Consider the following 21,935-nt stretch of genomic DNA (forward strand, 5'->3'; position numbering starts at 1 on the left):
CAAAGACTTTGTGACATCATGTTGTGTGTGTAAACATGTAGATGTGCAGACAGCCAAGTGGTGATAATGTATGAACGGATGAAAGGATGTCCCTATATAGAAAAAGAACAATCCTGTTACTTTTGATCATTCAAGCGTTAATTTGAACACTGGTCCCCAGTGTCAATGTTATTCGCTTTAATATACCCTCCTGAATTGGAAAAACATCATCAGTAAACATAATCCAGGCAGCAATTACATTAATCTAATATGTATTTGGCAAATGTGTTCAGTCATTAAAAAGTCACGCTGTGAAGCCAAACATTATTCAAACCCACAGAAATGTATTTTAAATTCAAGTGGAAATCCCAAATGTTGCAGACTGAAGTTGAGGGAAATGTGTGTAAAATAACAATTTTATTTGATTGAACAAAGCAGACATGTCTCGGATTTGAATATTTCACTGAGTGTAAACTTCTGCTGAAACAAGCAAAAACCGCAAGTGTATAGGGTCCAACAGACACCTGCCAGTCAATGAAAGAAACAAATATTTTCCTTGACTGCCGTATATAATTAAATACATATTTTGTGGATAAATGTATGTAAGCATGTGTGCATGAAGTGCGAGTGTGATTGCACCGATGCCATAGTGCTGCTGAGGCTTGTGCCGGCTGCGTTGGACTCGGGGCATGTTGACATGGCCTCTAATCAGGTTAAGTTATTAAGACCTCCAATGGGAAGGGAAATAGGTCAGAAGCAGCTAAACGCAGAGAGACAGAGAGAGAGAGAGAGAGAGAGAGTGTGTGTTTGAGTGAGGGAAAACGTGAGGGGAAGCAGCAGACGGACGCAGCTCGACAGATAGAGCATCAGTTTGCTTCAGTGTGTCCGGAGCAGCACATGGTGTTAAACATCCAGCGCTGCTCTGTATTATGTAAGGTTTACTCATCAACAACCTGGATTTCTGTATTTGTGGACCGCAGTAATGCAGTCTGGACTTGAATTTGTCTGCTCTTCTGCCTTTTTTACTTGAGTATCGGTTCTTGGATTGTCTTCAAGCTAAAGCTGGATGTAAAGTTTTCTTCGTGGGAGAATCATCCCGAAGCGTCTTCTTTCCCACGTGGGACACCGCAACTTATTTATGAATTCACTCTTGCGTCAGAGAGGAAGCTTGCAGCGTGTTTTTGCTCGTGGACAAATGGGCCATGAAAACTAACAAACAAGCAGAAGAAAGAGGAAGTGCTGCTTTTGTGGATGATCATTCATTCAGCTTCTGTTTCTCTCTTTCTCTGACGGGCAGTGCAGCGTGAACACACGAGCCCTCGAGATACGGACATCCGTTAATATACGCACATCCCTCTCTCCTTCTCCTCCCTCTTCGTATTGCTCTTTTGTCACTACATCTTTCTCTCAAGGCTGCTGCTGCTGCGTTTGCTGGTGGGACAGGCTGTGTCCAGAGTGAGAGGAAGAGGATTTCCTTCGAGGGCACGATTCAAGACTTCAATGCAAAAACACTCATTTTTGGACCAGAGTCCAGAAAAGTAGAAAGAGAAAAGGGAAATTTAGCAGACCAAAAAAGGAGAAAAGAGCAAGAGTGGGCTAATTACAAAAGTTTTTATATTTAAGAATTTAAATTCATTTCATGTTTCATCACTTGCTGGTGGGGTAAAATATCAAGACTTTTATTTGAGCTGCACTCAGGATACAATTTGCTTGATGTATGCCGACAGCTGTTCCTGCTCCTGCCATCAAACCATCTGACAGATCGGCCGTGGTTAGACGTCGCCCTGTTGTTGCCACTAACGCACAAATCCTTTACATCTGCTGTGTGAGGCTTCAGTCTGCACCTTCCACACACTCATCTTTCCATCCTTGCTGTTCTAGCTACCTTAAAATCTGGTTTAGGATCTTTTTGGGTTGCTACCTGTGGTCCTAGCTAGCCCTTACACCCCCAGGATCTGTGTGTAGGTTTGTTTAAGCAGACCGAAATCCATCTCTCTGAGAAGCCTGAACCTAATCGGAGGATTTGCCCTGCTTTTCACCTGATCTACCCACACGCTCAGTCATCCCTTTATCCCTTGTTCACACTCTGCCTGTCCACCGAACCTGCTGTCACACACAGTCTGGGGTCAGGCTGGGTCAGGACCTCAGAAGCTAAGCTAATGAGCCACGCTCGGTTTCCTCTGGTGACACGGCCGGGAGTAAAAACCGCAAAGGTGAAAGTTTTATCTTATCCAGGAGTCTGAGAGAGAGAGGGAAGAGAAAACTGGGGCGGGATGGTCAGTCAGTAGCCCGGGGTGAGGGCTGTCGGCCGGGGGAAGCAGAGAAGGCTGAAGGTGGATGATGGCTCCTTTGTGGAAGGCCATGCTGTCCAAGAGCAGCCCGCTGTACAGAGACTCTCTGTTCTCCTTCTCTCTGTGGGAGTGGAAGGCTCAGGAGAGAGAACTACTGCTGCTGAAGAAACTCACCGACAGGGAGAGGAGAGCATTGCTCGCACAACTCGACAAGTAAGAAACAAGGAACAACAACATGGGATAACCATAAAGATAATTTTTTATGTAGCACTTTTAAAACAACATTACAGTGTTCTTCTTTACAAGAAGATAATAGTTGGTGCAAAGTCACGTGGCAAGCTAAACATTCGTCCATTAAAGGTTTAAGAGTTTTTATTAGAAGCAACTGTCTAAACAATATTAGACAACAAATTCAATGATAGTGATTTGAGAAATCAAATTACTATTAAAACTATTATTTCGACCAAAGGTGTTGTAAAAATATCTAAATATGCACGTATGATTTTTGTCAATTTAAAACATTATTTTGAAAGTCAAGGAAGTTGCAGTCTGTGGAAAGACTCTGAAAATACGTATTTAGAAAGACCGCAAACCCAAAAGTGGCTTATGTGAAGTCTTAACTGTTCATCCCAATGTCCTGAAGCTAACGTCAAAGAAGTTACATGAGTAGGTGATGTGATGAAAGGACAAGAAGTCGCAAGCAATGGACAAATTTTTCCCAAATAAGGTCCACACGTCCAACACGTATGTTCATGTACAGGTTAAACAAATGAGACAGAAAATAAATTGGCAAAGAGGTTTTGACGCGGACAATATTTTTAAAACTTTGCACAGAACCATGCTAGATGTTTCTCCCTCCTTCCAGCGCTGTACTTAACACAAAGACATTCTCATTTCACTCTTGGAAAGAAAGCAAGTAAAGAGTTTTTTGGGGGGGGTTGAGATCTGTTTGGAAAGAAAATATAAGGATTAACAAGGACGCTGTAGTTGTAAATGTGACATGATCATTAACAGATAGAAACATACTGTAGATTGACTTTGATGTTGAAATCATCGTGTGACTGTGGGTCTGTAAATGTGTGTGTGTGTGTTTATTGCATGTGTGTGCATCAGCCCGTTTGATTTAGACAAATGACCTTCGCCTCAACATCTGTGTCCCAACACGTCACTGTTAATTAAATCAGCTGTAGGGGACACACTGCATACGCAACTTGTGTCACCATTTGTGAGTGTGTAGTTTGTCTTGTTGTCCCTCCAGCTTCCTCTCTATGTCTGCCCTTCCTGTCAGTATAAATATCTTGTTCTTGTGAGAGTGTGACTCTCCATTTTTACCTGGGTGACGTGGTACAGTGCCAGGTAAACACAAGTCACTAAGAGGCTTCCCCAAAGCAACACGATGCGCTCAGCAAAGCCTTTATGGGACGGTCCAGATTAGCAGGCAGGTGACTCACACACCTGGTACATTATTACTCATTAATGTTCTGAGTATGAAACAAAACCTCATCTGATAGACCAGTGCAGGAGCAGGTTAGATCATATTTTAATGAATGATCGGTTTTATCTACACCAGCTGTTCCTTACAGTAAAATTCATTAATGAAAGATCTAAAAAGTAGTGATGCAATTTGAAAAGTTTGATCAGTTAAGTCATTCATTAGGGATCCAAGCAGCGAAGCAAAAACTGTACGACTAAAACTTAGTATTTTCGGTTTCTCCAATTGGCAGGATCATTTTCAGACTTTGTTGATTTAAGTTATGAAAGAGTTTTGCTTTGTCAAAAAGGTTTTGAAGTTATAAATTTTTACATTTGTGTCTTAAAGTTTAATTTAACATAAATCATCATAAATCAAAATTCGCTAAAGCTATTGTAACCAAACTTGGAGCGTGTGTTTGGATGCTAGGTCGGAGATTTCGTTGGGCTGTCCTGGGATATTGTGCCATTAGGGGGCGACAAAAATGTCTCATAATTGGCTGTAATAATTGCCTCACTGAACCTATGATCAATTCAGGTGTCTGTCACTATATTTTTCCAAAAGCTTAACATAGCTGCGCAAAATAATTGCGATTGGCCCTGGTGCAAATATTTTTCTTGTGCCCTCCGCCCCAAAAAGCATGTTCGTGTGCACATGGGCCAAACGCAAATCTTACAGCCTGTCCTTGACTCAAACCACCACAGCTTGCTGTCTGCGTCTATCAAATAAACCGAAATAGCTTTAGCCAGACTACAGTAACAAATCAACACAAAGTAGCAGACACAGGATGTCAATAACCACAGAACAAATGGCAAACAAGAAAAGCACAGCAGCTCATTATGCCTGCACTGTCTGATGCTGAATCAATTAACATCAATCTGTATCTTTCAAAGTCTTTTAAAAGTCTTCAGTCTGAGCTAAGGCCTTGTCCACACGTACACGGGTATTTTTGTAACTGGAGTTTTTCCTGAGGCTGGTTCCGTGTGTGTACGTTTAAAGTGACCATAGATACCAGAGTCTGGCACATGTGATGTCATTGCATCAAGTTGTGAGAAGGTGGCTGGAAACCAGCTCTCACCAGTGGCTCGGTAAAGTCAGTAAATCACCTTCTCTTGGGAATTCATGCATGTGGTGTGTTTTCACCAGCTCAGTGAGGTCATATTAAGTCAAGATTGCCTATTGTAACTTGGACCCGGTGAAAATGTCTCTCTCCCACTACTCAGGAACATGAAATGAAAATCAATGACCTCAAGGTGACGCTGTTATAATCAAGTTTACATTTTTGTAATTATCTGAGACGGCTTGGCTAAGAGACAAACTTCATCATTTTAATCTCTCAAATCATTTGCATTTGCTTGACACACGTTTATAGATTACATCTATTGAGCCATTAATTATAGAAATGGCTAACATTAAATTGAATTGCACTTTCCCCAGCCAAATTTATCTTGCTTATCTTAAAATGAGCAAATGTACATGTAAGGGTTGCACTAGATTAATATGGAATTGTGGTCTGGAATAAAGTAAATGGATTAACTTGACTGATAACTAAAACCCATATTAATTATATATTGTGTGTGTGTGTGTGTGTGTGTACAGGCTCAGTAAGGAGCTGCAGCAGAAGGACAAGATCATCGAGTCTCTCCGCACCAAACTAAACCAGCATCACCATCATCATCCTCATCGCTCCGACACGCCCTGCAGCAGCCATGCGCTCTCTGACACCACTGACCAATCAGATCGTATCTCCTATGTGTCTGATGAGCATGGATCCACCAACGAGGACCTGGAGCTTTGCTCTGATGTGGATGCTGCCAGCGAGCTCGGTCAGAAGGAAACACGCACTTCCACCAGACTCAGCACAGGTGAGAACATGACACCCGTCATCTGGCTTCCGGTGTATTTGTGCAAGTGAAGAGAAAATACTAAATCAATCTATACTATATTTGATATGGATGAATCCACATGTGGTACTTTAGTGAGTATTTGGGGCAGCAGGACGTTGTATGTGGGACTGACACACAATCTGTTCCCTCCATCATGTCCTTTGGTGACAGCTGACTCTTTTCATTTCCAGATTGCCGCTCTCACAGTGGCTCCATGTCACGTCACCCGTCTGTCCCTCCATCCATCACCTCATCCCACAGATCCAGTCGTGCCTCAGCTGTCCCAGCATGCAATGCCCGAGCTCACCACACAAACCCATAGACGTGCAGAGTCAGACAGGTAGGAATGGGCGCAGGGGAGTTGCCGAGGCTTTAAAGAAAGAAACTTTCTTTTATGTGTATTCTGCTGCATTCACCTCACACCTCTGAACTGTTGCTTTGTGACGTCTTGTTCTTTCGTGCCTTTCTTTCATCTTTGTGCTTTGATTCTTCTTTTCCTCCCAGCTCCAGCCTCAGTCCTCACCTCCACCCCTTCCACCCTCCCCTCTCCTCCTCCACCCAGAGGGTTACTTTGCCCTTCCAAGCCCACCCCGCACCCCTGAGAACCCGCTACCAAGGCAGCGGGGGCGTGGGTTTCTCCCTGGCTGAGGTGCATCAGGAGCTGCAGATGTTACAAAGGCAGCTGGCAGACAATGAGAGTGCGTCGGTCTCGCTGTCCGTGCATGTTTAGATCTAATTGTGTGTTTGAGGCTCAATAAACCTGTGCAGCATACCTGAATGAGAATTTCAACAAAATCAAGCCATCGCTGCTTAAAGGATTTTTAGGGAATAGTGTATATTCTGCTCTCACACACAGAAGGGGATAATGACCAGCTGAGCCAGTGGACACGAGCAGATTTTCAAGCCAAAATCGAGTTTAAACTTCCAGAGAGTAGTGACTTGTTTTTTTCTAACTTTATTTCTAGATTTATCACATTCACAGTATGTTAGGAGCTGGAAGAAGAAGAACAAATAACAGACTATCCTGAGTAGCTCACTGTAAGTTCTAGTTGACAGATTCCTCAAGCATATTTTACAAAGGAAGCACAGGGGACAGCCTGATGATACTGATGATGGCTGAACAGAAAGCCAAAGTACAGTGCAACAATTTTAGTGTAACAACCATAACTTCTGCAGCCTTGAGTTTGCATGGCATCTGCACTCATCAGGATGTGTCTCCCAGTTTGAGCTGTTCAGAGAAGCCTCTTGACCTCATCGTGAGGTGCCCTAGATGCTTCAACAGCTTTCAGACACGTTTGATTGAATTCAATCTTGCCAAAATCAAGCGCATGTTGACGACGCACCTTGGAGATGAGTCTGAGACGATGCAGTCTTTGATACTACCACTGGATGGCGCCAAAGTTTGATATTGTTTTCACACAGTGGGTTTAATGAAAATAGGTCTGATTGATCCACTGTGTAAGGGAGGAGAGATTTATGACCTTTTGATCTAAGAAGAAGTAGAGAAACAACTGAATAATTGTTATCTGTATGGGACTCAATTAAAATTTGTTCAAATGTGTTGCACTAGATAACCGCCTCACCCTCAGTATGAGGATCAGTGATGTTACTGCTGCTGCATGTAGATACACAGGGAGTGAAATAAAGTGAGAGTTGACCAGCTTTAATAATCCGCATCTCCCCTAATGCCTTTGCTTCTTTCTTTTCATCTTCCATTTGCCTTCATCTTAACCCCACTGCACTTTCATTCTCATTAAATAACTGTTCTTCATTTGATGCTTAATGAACCCAGAGCACCCAGCTTGAGAAGGATTTGCTGTGATTTTTAAACACTAATGAGGGATGGAGCTTTGAGAAACCCCGAACCAGACCGATTTCATTCGGCCGATTAAATTGTTTCCTACGTCAAAAGAAATCCCTTCATTTCTCTTAAGTATTTCACTCTCCTCTTTATTTGTGTCTCACAAACAGACTCTAACTTCTTTTGAAATACAAAAGTGTCTGTCTCTGTCCCTCCCAGGCTTTTCATTAAAATTTGCTTACTTACTTACTTGATGTTACTTTATCTTCCTCTCAGGGTTTTCCGCGCCTCAGTCCAAACCTCTTCAGGGTTTCCCCTTTTCCCACCAGCAGCCCGACTCCTCTGCCTTCCTGCCTCTCTCCTACCACGGATACCAGCCTTCTCCTTTCAGCAGCGCTACCAGCAGCTGCCTGGATGCCAGCTCAGCAATGAAAGCTGGGGCCAGTCTTCTGGAGAGCAGTGCATTGTGGGATATGGCCTATGGCACCCGACCACTGAGACTTGGAGCCGACCTGTCCTCAGGATCCTCGGGGTACAGTCGGGCGCCAGCAACACAGGTAAGATACACAGTTAAATCCTTAATGTGAAAATGTTTCACTGGAGGTTAGATGTTAATTTTTGACCTTTTGGGGAAAGTTTTAGAAGCTTTTAACTACTTCTGAGTTTTAAGATCTTTGTTGTTTCATAATCTCTACTTGTTTAGTAATGCTGTGCAGGTTATATACACATTAAGCTGCGTTACCAAAAAACTTTAATGCAACTTTACAACAAATAGAGAACCGTGGGACAAAAAATCTCTGGTCTCTGAGAGCAGATTGTCAATCATGTTTTTTTTTTTTTGTTGTTGTTGCAGGTTCAGACCTGATGAAGGAGCACCTGCGAGAGATCAGGACTCTGAGACAGAGACTGGAGGACTCGATCCAGACCAACGATCGCCTCAGACAACAACTAGAAGAGCGACTGGCCCGCACCTCCTCGGAGAAAGGTAACACACACACACACACTCAAAAGTCTTAATCATGGAACTTGGAATAGACAGTATGGATCCTGAAATGCTCTTCAGATGTCAGCTATAAAATATCTATAATGATTTATGCACATTTCATAATTACATGGTATGCCTTTGTTTCACTTAGTTTTATACTGATTTCCTTGAAATTTTTCCAAGAAATGTCCTTGAAAGAAACTGTTAATTTGTAAGAACCTGAAAAAATGTATGTAATTTGGTAGGAAAATAGAGAAAGTGTTTGTTCAGTTGGAGATTTAAAGCATAATTTTGGTATTTTAAACCTTTTCACAATTTTCACATATGTTGGTGTCGAAATGACTCGTAGGTTACACCAGGTGTCCGACAACGTCATGGAAAGGATCCTTAAACTAAACTGAAGTCTCGCTCAAGCACAGTTCTTGCTCTGAAATCTCGTGAGAGGCGAGTTGTCGTAGGAAACGGCGGTGAAAACGATGGAGTGGAGTTTGTTGTGTATGTAGAGGAGCTGCTAGCGAGACTTTACTCCAACAGAACAAACTTCTCTCTCCAACTCTGACCCACGTCTACGCCGTCGTCTTCCTGCAACAAATCGCGTCCTGTGAGATTTCAGAGCGAGACTTCGGTTTCTTGTTAAAAGCAAAGGAGCCCCTCGTAGGGATCCTTTCCATGATGTTGTGTAACAGTCTGAACTTGTCGGTGGCAACTAGCCGCACTTCTTATGAATAAGATTTTGACGGACGCAGTGGCCCCGAAGGAACATGTTGCAGCCACTGAAGCATCAACTGCACGGATACCAAAACTTGTTGGACCTACTAGTGATTTTCACACCAACATATGTGAAAATAAGGCAGAGGTTTAAAAAAACAAAACTTTACATGCTTAACGTCTCCTTGTCCTCTTCAGGTGCTCCTACCAACATCTACATCCAGGGTCTGGACTCAGTCGGCCAGCTCTCCAGTGAGATCAGACTTCTGAAGGAGGAGAACGTCAGCCTGCAGAACCAGCTGAAGCAGGCCACCAGAGGTACAGCCTGATGTTCACCACCCAAAAACACGTCCATGACATTTTTATCATCATCTGTTGTGTTTTGAAAAGTTGTTTTTAGCAGATTTGCTGAGCTCTGTGCTGTCATGTGTCCCCTGCAGAGGGCAATAAGGAGGCAGAGCAGCTGAGGGAGGCAGCTCTCCTGGAGCAGGCCAGGTTGAAAGAGGCGGAGCTAGAGGCTGAGAGGTGGGCGGAGCAAAGCAGGAAGCTGCAAACTGAGGCTGAAGCGCTCAACCAAGAGATTGCGCAACTGAAACAGGACAGACAGAGGAACCAGGAAACCATCAACAGGTGTGTGTGTGTTCATGTACTTTGTTTTGAAAAGGGAGGACGTGTTTGAGGGTTAGATAGACTCTGATGAGTTGTGCTTAGAGAGTTAAAGAGCAACTTAACGCCTGCTGAAAATCTTTGGTGGTTTAATTTCTCTGTTATTTAATTTTATTATTATTTTATTATAATTTCATTATTAATTTATATATATTATAAGTCTCTATATTGTGTTTACAAGCTGGACTGTAAATTGATTTCCAATAAAATGTATTTAAAAAACCTCAGAGGGCAGTCAGATACTGCTCTATTGTTACGGGCTAGAGAATATATTATGTCCAAGTTAGCAGATGTTTTGCTCAGTTGCTTCATATCAAAATGAGCTGAATATGACTAAAATAACATATTATTTTATGTATATGTCTGTGTTTTCATAGATTCCAGCATGAGGTGAGCATCCTTCAGCAGCAGCTATGTGAGAGCCACAGTCTGGTCCAATCTCTTCAGCGTGAGCTGCAGGTGTATCACAGAGTGTGTGGAGTCACCGCAAACACACACTCAGGTAAGACGTTGCACTCCCAGAGACATTTTAAGCCTCTAAGATTTGTTTTTGTACAGTGACCCGGCACCGGGAATCACGGCTCCATTCAGGGACGTGATGATGCTGAAATTGCTTCACAATTTTTAAAAAAATTTGAATGTTCTTAAAACAGTGACAGCATTTGAGCGGCTTTTACATTTATTTACTCAGGGACACAATGGTGGATGGTCACAGTGGGGAGTTGAACCCCAATCTCTCACACCAAAGGCATCTGTCTTATCCACCCTATTAAAAGCATAATAATATAATATACTTGAAAATGTGATTTAATTTCCCAAACATATTTCTTAAAAAGAGCGGGATAGGTTAAAATGACCGAACTCTGTTTCTTCTCTCACTCATACAGAAACTAAATATACTGGCTAATGTTTGTGTTACACATCTTTTGTTTGCGTCTTTCTAAGCAGGTCAGTCCAGTGAAGGTACCCAACACACTGCAACCTTTGACCCCAGAGAGTTGCACATACAGCTGGAGCAGCAGCTGAGTGGACAGACTGGCCCACTGCCTCGGTCCAGGAGGCAGCTCTTCAATGGTCAGTACATCAGCATCTTGAAATAAGATGGAATAAAGCAGATCACAACACTAGATTTAAGGAAAATGACTCTCAGTAACAGAGAGATATGTCGTGTTAAGGAGATTTTTGCAGTTCAATAACTGATAGAGATCTTCCTCCACAGACGACGTTCCCTCCCCTCCCGTGAGAGACACTGGACTCGTCAGTCCTTCCTCTCCTCTACATCCTGCACAGAAACATGCAGAAGACACCGGAGCAGCCGATCGAGGTGAGCAGCTCTCTTTCACGCGTGAACAGATCTACCTTCATCTTTACGTATGAAAGCAGATATTTGTTACAACCAACTTGCCTCCATAAATCACATGGGAGCACTTCATTGCACGTATAACTTGTTTCTACCGCCTGCTCTTACATCTTATTTCTCTCGTCTTCCCTCCCGGCAGCCTCGACCCTGCAGGGTCAAGCCCCAGACGGCTCTTTCTCCAACCGTCATGGCCGCCATGCAGTGGGCCACATTGACGACTTCAAGGCTCTGCAGCGGCAGATCCTGGAGGGCAGCGCTCTCCTCCGCAAGATGGATGCCACCCTTCATTCCCTGAGCAACCCACCGGAGTTCAGCCTTCATCAAGTGAGAATACAATAATGTGTACAATTATTTATAGCATTATAGCACAAGAACTATTATAATTATAGACAAGAGTTTCTGGTTTGTCTAAGTTTTACGTTATTATTTTTAGATGCTGGTCATACTAAGGGAGTTTTTTTACCTCTCTTTGCTTTTAAGGACTTGATGATTTTGGGATTGACAAGAAAAATAGCTGACGGATTAATCATTAGTTTGTGTTTTGTGTGCGTCAGCCTTCAGACTCCGGTTCTGTCAGGAAGCTGCTGTCTGACAGTAAAACCCTGCGGCAGATCCTGGAGGAGGCCGGCTCTCTGCTCCGGATGTTCTGGAGAGCAGCTCTGCCAAACTTCGAGGAATCCAAACAGGTCAGACTAAAAGCTGAAAGGAAAGGAACCAAGAGCAGAGGGGTTTTTGAAACCCTGTCCTCTTTGATCCTCCTTTGTGACTTTGTTCCTGTTAGTTTCTTTTCAACATCTTATATTTACTGAAACACCAGCTGATATGTTTTGGCTGTTAAACAGAGGTAATAGCTGAATCACTGGAGACTGAAGTCTACAGCGGTCAGTGTCAGACATTTATTAAGTGACAAAATTATTTGGTCGCTAAGACTCCTAAAACTTGATGTGACAGGTGAACTTCCAAGAAGTGAAATGGTATGCAACAAAAGACAATTTACTACAGCTTTTGCTGCTGTTTGGGCGAGCTACTTGGAAAATGTAGTGAGCTAAGCTACTAGTTACTCTACAATAAATGAAGCTCCACTACACAGAAGCTACCCCCCAGGAAACTGTAGCAAAAGTAGTGTACTACATCTAAGCTACTTTTAATTAGTTTTATTATTTTATATATATATACGCACACACACACACACAGTATAGGTTTAGTAGTACTAGTTTATATTGAGCCAACTTCATTCCACAGTAGCAAAAGAAGAAAGACTACAGAGTGAGAGAGAGAAATCTAAGTCAAAGCAAAATGTGTTTCCTCATGCAATCAACTGAGAACCATTGTTGTTTGTATAAAATTAAATGTAAAATGATCACATTATCATCATTGATATTGTTTGTTATTTTAATAATTGTTCCTTTGTAAAGTTCCACTGCTTGTCAAAAAGCAAGACACATTTTCTATGTCACATATTTTGTGTTTTGATTGTTTTTTCTTCTTTCTTTAGTTTTTATAATGTAATTTCATTGTTTATTAAATTATATCTTTTTTTATTGTTTATATGTCAATATGTGCTCTGGCAACACTGTTTACCTAAAGATTCATGGCAATAGGCTGGACCCTGATCCTTCTCACAAGAGCTGTTACAACAACTATCACAAGAGAAAGTAAACTCAGTCGCGCGTGTCTTTATTCCCCTGCAGCAAAGTTGCAGGCAGAAATGCTCGAGGAAATGTAGCCTGGACGCAATTGTGCTACTCGGCCAGTAGAAGAGCTTCGCTATTGAAAAGCTATTTGATTCAGAAAACAGCGACGCTACCACCAAGCTACTGAGAAATGTAGTTAAACTAGTGACTGCCCAACTGCCCAACACTGGAAAACAGTAATTGATTACATAAATAAAACCCTGTGGATGAACCTTGGAAACCTATCCTTAAAATAAATAATTGTTAAATGGTCTAGCAGGCTGATTGGTGAGTCACAGCTTAACTCAGCACCCCTGTACACCAGGAAGTTACAGTGGATAAGTGGCTCAATGTTAAATTAAATTCAGCCAACACAGTATCCACACAGAAATACAGTAAACGATGACTGCCACACTTTGCACTCTGAATTTCAGTTTCTTCCTTCTAGAGGAAGGTTTCTAGTCCCAAAGTGCTGAACAAAGCACAGATGATACAGAATCAACACTTTATCTGTTTACTTTCTTCACATGTTTATTTATTTTAATGTTTGTAACATTGAGTATTTTTTGTATGTTTATATACTGACTAATGTCTATTGTCGCTGTTGTTTCTAAAATGTGAGGATGACTCGTCCACACTGCAAAACAAATCTACGTATGAGCACAAGTAAAGTAACCTGAATAAAGTAAAGATGTGTGGACAAACACACAAGAATGTGCTGTGTGTGTTGACAGGATCCGTCTCTGAGGGAGGAGGTCGTTTCTCTCCGTCTGAGGCTCTCAGAGCAAGAACAGGCTCTCAAGGATGCCATGGAGAGAGTGAAGAGCTCCAACCGCACCAAAGATAGCATGGAGCACTTTATAGTCAGCCAGCGTGAGTCCCTGATGTTCCTACTAGATCATAAATAAAACATATTGCTTTTTCTTATTACAGAAAAAAATAATAACCCTGAAATTCTGTCAGTTATGATGAATTAATGATATTTATATTTTATTTTTTCTTATTTTATCTCTTAGTCACTGCATAATACTTATTTTAATTTTTATTTTTAATTTTTATTTATTTATAATTATACTCATATTTTCTACAACTAGAGTTATGGATAAGATGAATTACCATCAGATGGGATAATCTTTCATCACCGTCTGTTTCACTGTCTGGCGTCGTCTTCTTCCAGCTCTCTCCTCTTTCTGTCCCACAGCAGCTGTGGTGTTGTTGACCGAGTCGGTCTTGTATTTACTGCTCGACCGAAACCTGTCTGTTTAACCGATGAAAGAACAAGCGATGGCTCACAGATGCTCTGTGCTTTTGTTTCCAGTGTCGAGAACACAGGACGTCTTGAGGAAAGCCAAGACGAACTTACAGGTGAGTTCACGAGTTCTCACATGTTCACCGGGCATCATAAGCCTTTTCCTTCCAGCAGGGGATTAACCGAGGAGTTGGATGAGATGATGGGACACACTTGATTTTCTTAACTAGCAGAGAAACGTGATCAGAAGTGGATCAGTAAAAGTAAAAAGTCTCCGTAACGCCCTCTCACTTCTCTCCCGCTGTTTCTCTTTCCTCGGACTCCTGCTGAGTCTCCTCAGGAGAACGAGCTCAGGATTTCTTCCCTTCGCTGTGCCTCTTTCTCCATTCCCTCTTTTTCACCCTCCTCCTCATCCTCTTCCTCACACCCCCAGCTTGATAAAGGTATGGTCCCCTGTGCTCGGATAACATAACGAAGCTGCTTGTTATTTGATGGAAACCCTGGTATTAAAACAGTGCTGCATGAAGCCGGCTAAGTCGTTTCATTTTAAACTTATTTTCATAAACCAGTAACTGTCAGCGTGCTTTTACTGGCAGACTGGGACGCCTCGTACACAAAAAGGCAACCCATATTAGCTTTTTGCTTATGTTTCCATCTTGTCTAATAACATGGACACATGACTTGTGTTACTTTTTGTCTCACTGCACGAGCTGTAAAAAGGAACATACTGTGGAGTAAAAGGGGCACAGCTTCATTAGATATCTAACTGTTACAGGCCTCAAGCATGAGGGACCTGCGAACAGATACTGTGTCCTGTTTTGTACAGGAAAAGCAGAGACAGGAGTTCAGCAGGCTGTTCTGTCTTTATTAAACAGAATATATCTCTTTTTTTTTTCTTTCTTCATTTACTACTTCACCACTCTCAGTCTCGACTGATACTATGACTCACACTTACTGCTGTTTAACATCTCCAAAATCATATACATCCTGTAGCTTTGATACTTTCAAGCCTGCTTATTTCACACTTTTACAAAATATAAAACAACACAGAGGCCTACGTTACACAGAATACAACCCTTTTTATCCTAACCAACATGTTACAACTATATTCAGTATTATCACGTTGACATGAACTGAATTAAGGACATGACACATTCTCAACCATAGGTGTGATTTACACTGGGGACGCTGGGGACATGTCCCCACCACTTTTGAAATGGCTCATTTTGTCCCCATCACTTTTGAAATGGCTGATTTTGTCCCCATCACTTTTGAAATGGCTCATTTTGTCCCCACCACTTTTGAAATGGCTCATTTTGTCCCCATCACTTTTGAAATGGCTGATTTTGTCCCCATCACTTTTGAAATGGCTGATTTTGTCGCCACCACTTTTGAAATGGCTGATTTTGTCCCCACCACTTTTGAAATGGCTGATTTTGTCCCCATCACTTTTGAAATGGCTGATTTTGTCCCCGTCACTTTTGAAATGGCTGATTTTGTCCCCACCACTTTTGAAATGGCTGATTTTGTCCCCATCACTTTTGAAATGGCTGATTTTGTCCCCACCACTTTTGAAATGGCTGATTTTGTCCCCACCACTTTTGAAATGGCTGATTTTGTCCCCATCACTTTTGAAATGGCTGATTTTGTCCCCATCACTTTTGAAATGGCTGATTTTGTCCCCATCACTTTTGAAATGGCTGATTTTGTCCCCACCACTTTTGAAATGGCTGATTTTGTCCCCATCACTTTTGAAATGGCTGATTTTGTCCCCATCACTTTTGAAATGGCTGATTTTGTCCCCACCACTTTTGAAATGGCTGATTTTGTCCCCATCACTTTTGAAATGGCTGATTTTGTCCCCATCACTTTTTGAAATGGCTCATTTTGTCCCCATCACTTTTTGAAATGGCTCATTTTGTCCCCATCACTTTTTGAAATGGCTCATTTTGTCCCCATCACTTTTTGAAATGGCTCATTTTGTCCCCATCACTTTTTGAAATGGCTGATTTTGTCCCCACCACTTTTGAAATGGCTCATTTTGTCCCCATCACTTTTGAAATGGCTCATTTTGTCCCCATCACTTTTTGAAATGGCTGATTTTGTCCCCACCACTTTTGAAATGGCTGATTTTGTCCCCATCACTTTTGAAATGGCTGATTTTGTCCCCACCACTTTTGAAATGGCTGATTTTGTCCCCATCACTTTTGAAATGGCTGATTTTGTCCCCATCACTTTTTGAAATGGCTGATTTTGTCCCCACCACTTTTGAAATGGCTGATTTTGTCCCCACCACTTTTGAAATGGCTGATTTTGTCCCCATCACTTTTGAAATGGCTGATTTTGTCCCCACCACTTTTGAAATGGCTGATTTTGTCCCCATCACTTTTTGAAATGGCTGATTTTGTCCCCACCACTTTTGAAATGGCTGATTTTGTCCCCACCACTTTTTGAAATGGCTGATTTTGTCCCCACCACTTTTGAAATGGCTGATTTTGTCCCCATCACTTTTGAAATGGCTGATTTTGTCCCCACCACTTTTGAAATGGCTGATTTTGTCCCCACCACTTTTGAAATGGCTGATTTTGTCCCCATTACTTTTGAAATGGCTGATTTTGTCCCCACCACTTTTTGAAATGGCTGATTTTGTCACCACCATCAATTTTTGAAAGTATTTAAGATGGTTCTGATAAATTGCTTACAACAAGAAATGTTAAATAACAAAGGTTTATTTGCACAATAAGAAACATGCAATGCAATATAAATATCTAAGAAACGAATGTGCATTGTCCAAGAAAGTACCATAAACTAAAAACAAACAAGTTGCTAAGTACCACATTATATTACAATATATTTTATATTTTGTATTGTCACCTTACACCTGAATTTTGTGTTTCCTTTATTTATATATATACACACCTCTTAACATCCCTTTAAATGGCCAAAACAACACACAAAATGCAGTATTCTACTTGCCAGAAAGTGACTGCAGCAAATCTGGTCACCTTACCCCAAATCATATATCACAGTAGTGAAAATCTATTCTAATATCTTGTCGTTTTGTTCACGTTTCTGCACCCCCAATCTGAGCCCTTAAATGTCCCCACCACTTTTCAGCACAAAGTGACGCCCTTTGTTCTCAACTCAAACTTTTAAATAACCGTACTTCAATCTATAGCCTTAGCAAATACAAAGAAAGGTGCACATGTCCAGGAGCAATGACCATAAATAAAACATCGACAGAGGAAGGCCGCGCCATCTTAGTTACAGTTTTTACACGGGAGCCAACTAAACTTCAATTCAAAGTCTCTCAACTGGATAAACCACTGTTTACACATAAAACGTTGTCAGAACAACATAATGAAGACTTTAAAAGTGCTTATAAATGTACTGCAGCCCTACTAGCGCTCACATAAGTGAACACTTCCTCTTGTGGCGTCATTGAGCAATTGCACCCTCAAAAATACATTCACATTGTGCCCTTTTGTAACAGGCTATTACACAAAACAACTTAACAATTGTGACAACGTCTTTGTAGGTGTCACATAAGGAACTTAGCTGTAACACAGTGAGCAGCTTAAAAAGTCACCAGTTTGACCTTGTAAGCTACAGTTGCCTGTTGGCTGAGCCGTCCAGTCAAACATGCGCACTGAGGCTTTCAGGCTGGAGCAGCGTTTCTCAAACATAAAGACCCTTTTCATGCTTTTAAGAATAAAAAACGAAACATTTGAATATCATCTTGACAGTAAGTTTTGTCTGCAACAGAGATGACTTTTGTGATTTCAGTTGGAGCCTTTAAACACTAGTGGCTCTTTGGAGCAATGTTTTAATACATGGGTCCCTGTTTGTTTGTCTTTTTAATATCTCTTGCTTTACTAACACTCGCACAAGCACATGAGTATACACACATTATTACTACAGTGATGCTGACTACCGAGGCGGGTGCATGCAAGCCGTAAAGTGTGAAGAACACAAAGAAAACGGGTAGATGAGATACCGAGGAAGACCATAAGAAACACTAAATGGAAACAGAACTTTGTTTGTTTATAAGAACACTCTACAGAGTACTGTTACACTGGAATGATTAGTTTTGCATGGCGTGTTCTGTTTAACACAAAACAGGAGTGTGAAGGTTAATATTTTACTCACTGGAAATGTTTGGAATTTCAGTTTGTGTTTATTCTAACACCCATAACCCACCGAGTATAAAGGTTTGAAGGGAGAAACATTACAAATCATTCCCTTAGAATTACCATCTTGTGTGCGCAGTAAATGTTAGTTCCTTTAAATTAATCATTTGCACACCTACCCAGGAGTTACGTCATTTCACCTGAGTAAGTCGTGCATCAAATTGCATAAATTGGCCCCCGCCTCTTTCTTAATTTAGACACCCTTCTTCCCTCTGCTCAGGTTCTTTGCTCTTTTTGTTTATATATCTGTAAATTTGTGGAACTACTTGCCCCAGATGTCTGTGATATTACAAAAGGGTGTAGGCCTCCTCACACTAGGCAATCCGTTATGTTTCAATCGCCTGAAAAATGCCATTAACCGCTATTGCTCAAAGAGAGACTGCAATTCGGTGACACACCGTAGCAAGCATATTATCATTTGTAGCGCTGTAGCCTACTAATTGGAGGATGCATCGAAAAGCCAATAACACTAAACAAATAAGCAGCAGTCAGTACAGAGTCTAATACAGTACAATACAACTGAGTTTTAGGTCGTGGCCTCAACCTGTTAGGTCAAAACTGTGCGCACAATAGCTGATGTTGGAGAAGTGCAGCCATGCTGAGCTCCCTCGTAACGCAAACCCTGGTCTAAAACTAGTAGGGAAGGAGTTACATATTAGAATGATGCCTTGTTGTTATTTATTTAGTTCGATGTGCATTTACGTTGGAAAACTGTCAATAATTGCAAATGAGAACTGAAATAAATCCTCCTCCTGCTATCACCCATGGCATGCTGCAGAACCTTGACATGAAGATGGTATAAACTCGACGACGATTGCAGCTTCATAAAGTTTTTATGGCAAATAAAGAACATGTTTTGTCGGGATTGGGAATGAAGCTCATTCAACAGTATTAATGTGAGGGAATTAATTCAGTTTCTAAGGGGACTAATTACTATTTTTAAGGAATGTTTTATTAAAAAATGTGGCCAAGCTATGCAGAAGTACCACAATGCGAACTTCGCTGAATGTCTCCTCCTTTGTGTTTCAGGTGAAAACGCAGGAGGCTTCTGTGAGCTCGCCTTCTCTCCTGGTTGGGGTGTCATGAGGCCCTGGACTTCCTCCATCTCCTCTTCCTCTGCTGTCCTGGGACCGGCTCACCACCAGCGCCCCCTGCAGCCAGCCTTCCGGTAGTGCACCAGCCCCGTGATCCTTTTCATCATCATAATCATCATCATTTCAAGCCGAAAATGCTGGAAATTCTGGCTCTCTTATCGGCTGGAGAAACATTTCAGTTGAGTGGCGCCTTTCTGAGTGCTGATGAATGTTGGCGCTGGTCGACTCCTGCTCGTTGAAGATGAGTTTATGAATGTGAATGATTTATAATGGTTTTATTGTTGGTGTAATGTGTGTAACTGTTATGAGGGGCTTTTGTTGAGGACATCAACTGAAGTGTTTTCTCTCATTTATATGAGACCAGTCTGAGTTTGGCTGAAGTTGGCTTCTGATTCATAGCTTCTGATTAAGTCTTTCCCACCTCATTTTCAGAAATCCGGGTCAGTTTAATCCAAGTCTAGCAGTTTTTGTGGTCTGGGCAGATGAAAAATGTCGATGATACCTAATTTCAGTCTGTAATATAGCAACCACATGAGAAGAAATATTCTCTGTTAGCTTATAATCATAAGCTCCCATTCAGAAGCCATTTTCAGTCTTGTACTTTAACAGGGATTCAAGAAACAAAACTCCACGTGATGCCAGCAGGAAAGGGGCTTTGAAAAAGCCAAAACCGTGACCTGGTGAGGCTGCTGTTTGTAGTTAGTATGTAGAGTAGTCGCATGTGGTTTGAGCAGCTTGTGGAACCAAAGCCATACTCTCTGACGGTACAGTAGATATATCTTTTTGTTTTGTCCTAATTGTACAATAAAATTGGCATAAAAATGGCCATCTACTGATAACATGTGGAAAATACTACAGAACTACTAATAGGCACTTTGGTCAAATAGCTGGTAGATGATGTTCTTGTGCATTTACTCACAAATAAAACACCAATTTAGGAATTTTTCCTCATCGTCCCTAAACTCCAGAGCGTTTCAGTTAGTTCACTTCAGATGTTTAAAAAAGTATAAATGGGTCCAACCCAGTTTTTCCTGCTGAAACAGTAACCCGTGCAGCATCAGTGTTAATAAAACAGTACATGTTACAGACCGCACTCATCGAGCTGTTCAGCAGGTTTGGGCAACGCATCTGTTTAACATGAAAGAAATTTCTTTCTTTTTTTTAGTGCGTGATGACATCTCATTTTTGTAACCCAAAAAATGGACCACACTTTTAGCTTTTATTTTTATTTTCAATACAGCTTTTGTTGTTTTGTTTTTTTTCTTTTTTGCTAAATTTGTTAAGCTTTTTATGTTTGAATTTCCCTCAAGATGACAATCACTTTTTAAAAATATCAATCGTCTAGGAATCTAAAGTTCATCAAAACTTCGGTCACTGTGAAAAAGAACTTTTCTGAAATTGGGTATTTCGCTCTGGCTTCTCCACATTTAATTTATTTGTGAGTTTTTCTTGATTTCCCTGTATAGTAGGTTAGCCGTTCCTTTACGTGCATGAACTGTGGCTTCACTGGCCTCTAATACTTTTTACTGAAATATGCAATTTTTGGGTTACTGTGCAATAATAGCCTGTTGTGTTTGCTTTTTGTTGGTGTTTTAGGCCTGGGTTTTAAAGTGCCATGTCATCTGTTTTTAGCTGTGAAGCTGAATTGATTTAAACAAACTTGACTTTTGGATGAATATGTCCAGTTTTTTGACAATCACCATGAATGCAGCAGTTTTAATGGCCTTGTTTTTTGGCTTAATATGAATCAGAGTTTTATAAACATGGAAAAAAAGGCAACACCATAGAAGAGCACCGTAATGATATATTTAAAAAGCAATAAGATCAACCAAAGTGAACAACTTGAGTGTTGTCAGATCAGGTGTAACATGATCAAGTTTGAATATTGTTTTGTGTGTAATTCCCCAGAAAGGTCAAAGGTCAAACTTAGTGTCTTTCTTAGTGTCTGTGTGGTTTTAGAAACCACATCTCATGTATGTACATATTAAAGGGATGGTGTGTACATCAATGCAAGTTTGTTTTTTTTGTCGTTGTCGCTGTTCGACAAAGACCAGCTGTATTTCTATGCATGTTCTCTTCGTTGAAAATGTTTTGGGGTAAAAAAAAAATTAAGAAGAAAGATCCTTTTTCAATAAAAGGGGAGAAAACAACATCGGTCTTGTTTGTCGTCTTTCTTGGATCAACCAAACAAACACAAAGCAACACTTCAGGTTACAAATTGCAAAGAATGCTGACTTATTTATATTAGTTGTCACTGTGAAGAAATGATTTAAATATAGTGTAGCACACAGCCTATAGTGAAATGTAACTTAGATCTTAAAAGATACGGTGGTCTGATCACTAAATATATTATACTGTATAGATAATTAAACACACTGGATGTTCGGGATGAATCATAAATACATCATAAATATTATCAGGTGTTTTATTGTTTCACCATCATAATAACTGCAGGATTTTACTTATTCCCTTAAATTAAAAATTAAGATAATTAAGGCAGGTAAAATTTCTGAAAATATTGCAGAAATAAGTTAAAAACATATTCAAGGCATGTTTTATTGTCTTTCAGCAGGTGGCAGCAG

At 41.0% G+C, this 21,935-nt stretch overlaps 1 protein-coding gene across 1 annotated transcript in view; it reads left to right on the top strand.

Moving 5' to 3' along the window:
- The window catches only part of LOC119900219 (phosphodiesterase 4D interacting protein), a 98,280-nt gene extending 76,775 nt beyond the window's left edge, over positions 1-21,505 (top strand). Inside the window, 19 exon segments of the mRNA XM_038714991.1 lie at positions 5,341-5,606; positions 5,819-5,887; positions 5,890-5,967; positions 6,132-6,152; positions 6,155-6,325; positions 7,705-7,962; positions 7,965-7,985; positions 8,282-8,413; positions 9,320-9,439; positions 9,562-9,751; positions 10,165-10,289; positions 10,733-10,861; positions 11,007-11,111; positions 11,287-11,471; positions 11,702-11,833; positions 13,555-13,693; positions 14,139-14,185; positions 14,410-14,512; positions 19,289-21,505. Coding sequence (XP_038570919.1) covers positions 5,341-5,606; positions 5,819-5,887; positions 5,890-5,967; positions 6,132-6,152; positions 6,155-6,325; positions 7,705-7,962; positions 7,965-7,985; positions 8,282-8,413; positions 9,320-9,439; positions 9,562-9,751; positions 10,165-10,289; positions 10,733-10,861; positions 11,007-11,111; positions 11,287-11,471; positions 11,702-11,833; positions 13,555-13,693; positions 14,139-14,185; positions 14,410-14,512; positions 19,289-19,431 — 2,434 coding nt within the window. The 3' untranslated portion in view covers positions 19,432-21,505.
- The last annotated feature ends 430 nt before the right edge of the window (positions 21,506-21,935 follow it).

This window comes from Micropterus salmoides, unplaced genomic scaffold, assembly GCF_014851395.1.
Source record: "Micropterus salmoides isolate LMB-PRFRI ecotype aquatic unplaced genomic scaffold, ASM1485139v1 Ms_hic_scaffold_13, whole genome shotgun sequence".
Taxonomy (NCBI): Eukaryota; Metazoa; Chordata; class Actinopteri; order Centrarchiformes; family Centrarchidae; genus Micropterus; species Micropterus salmoides.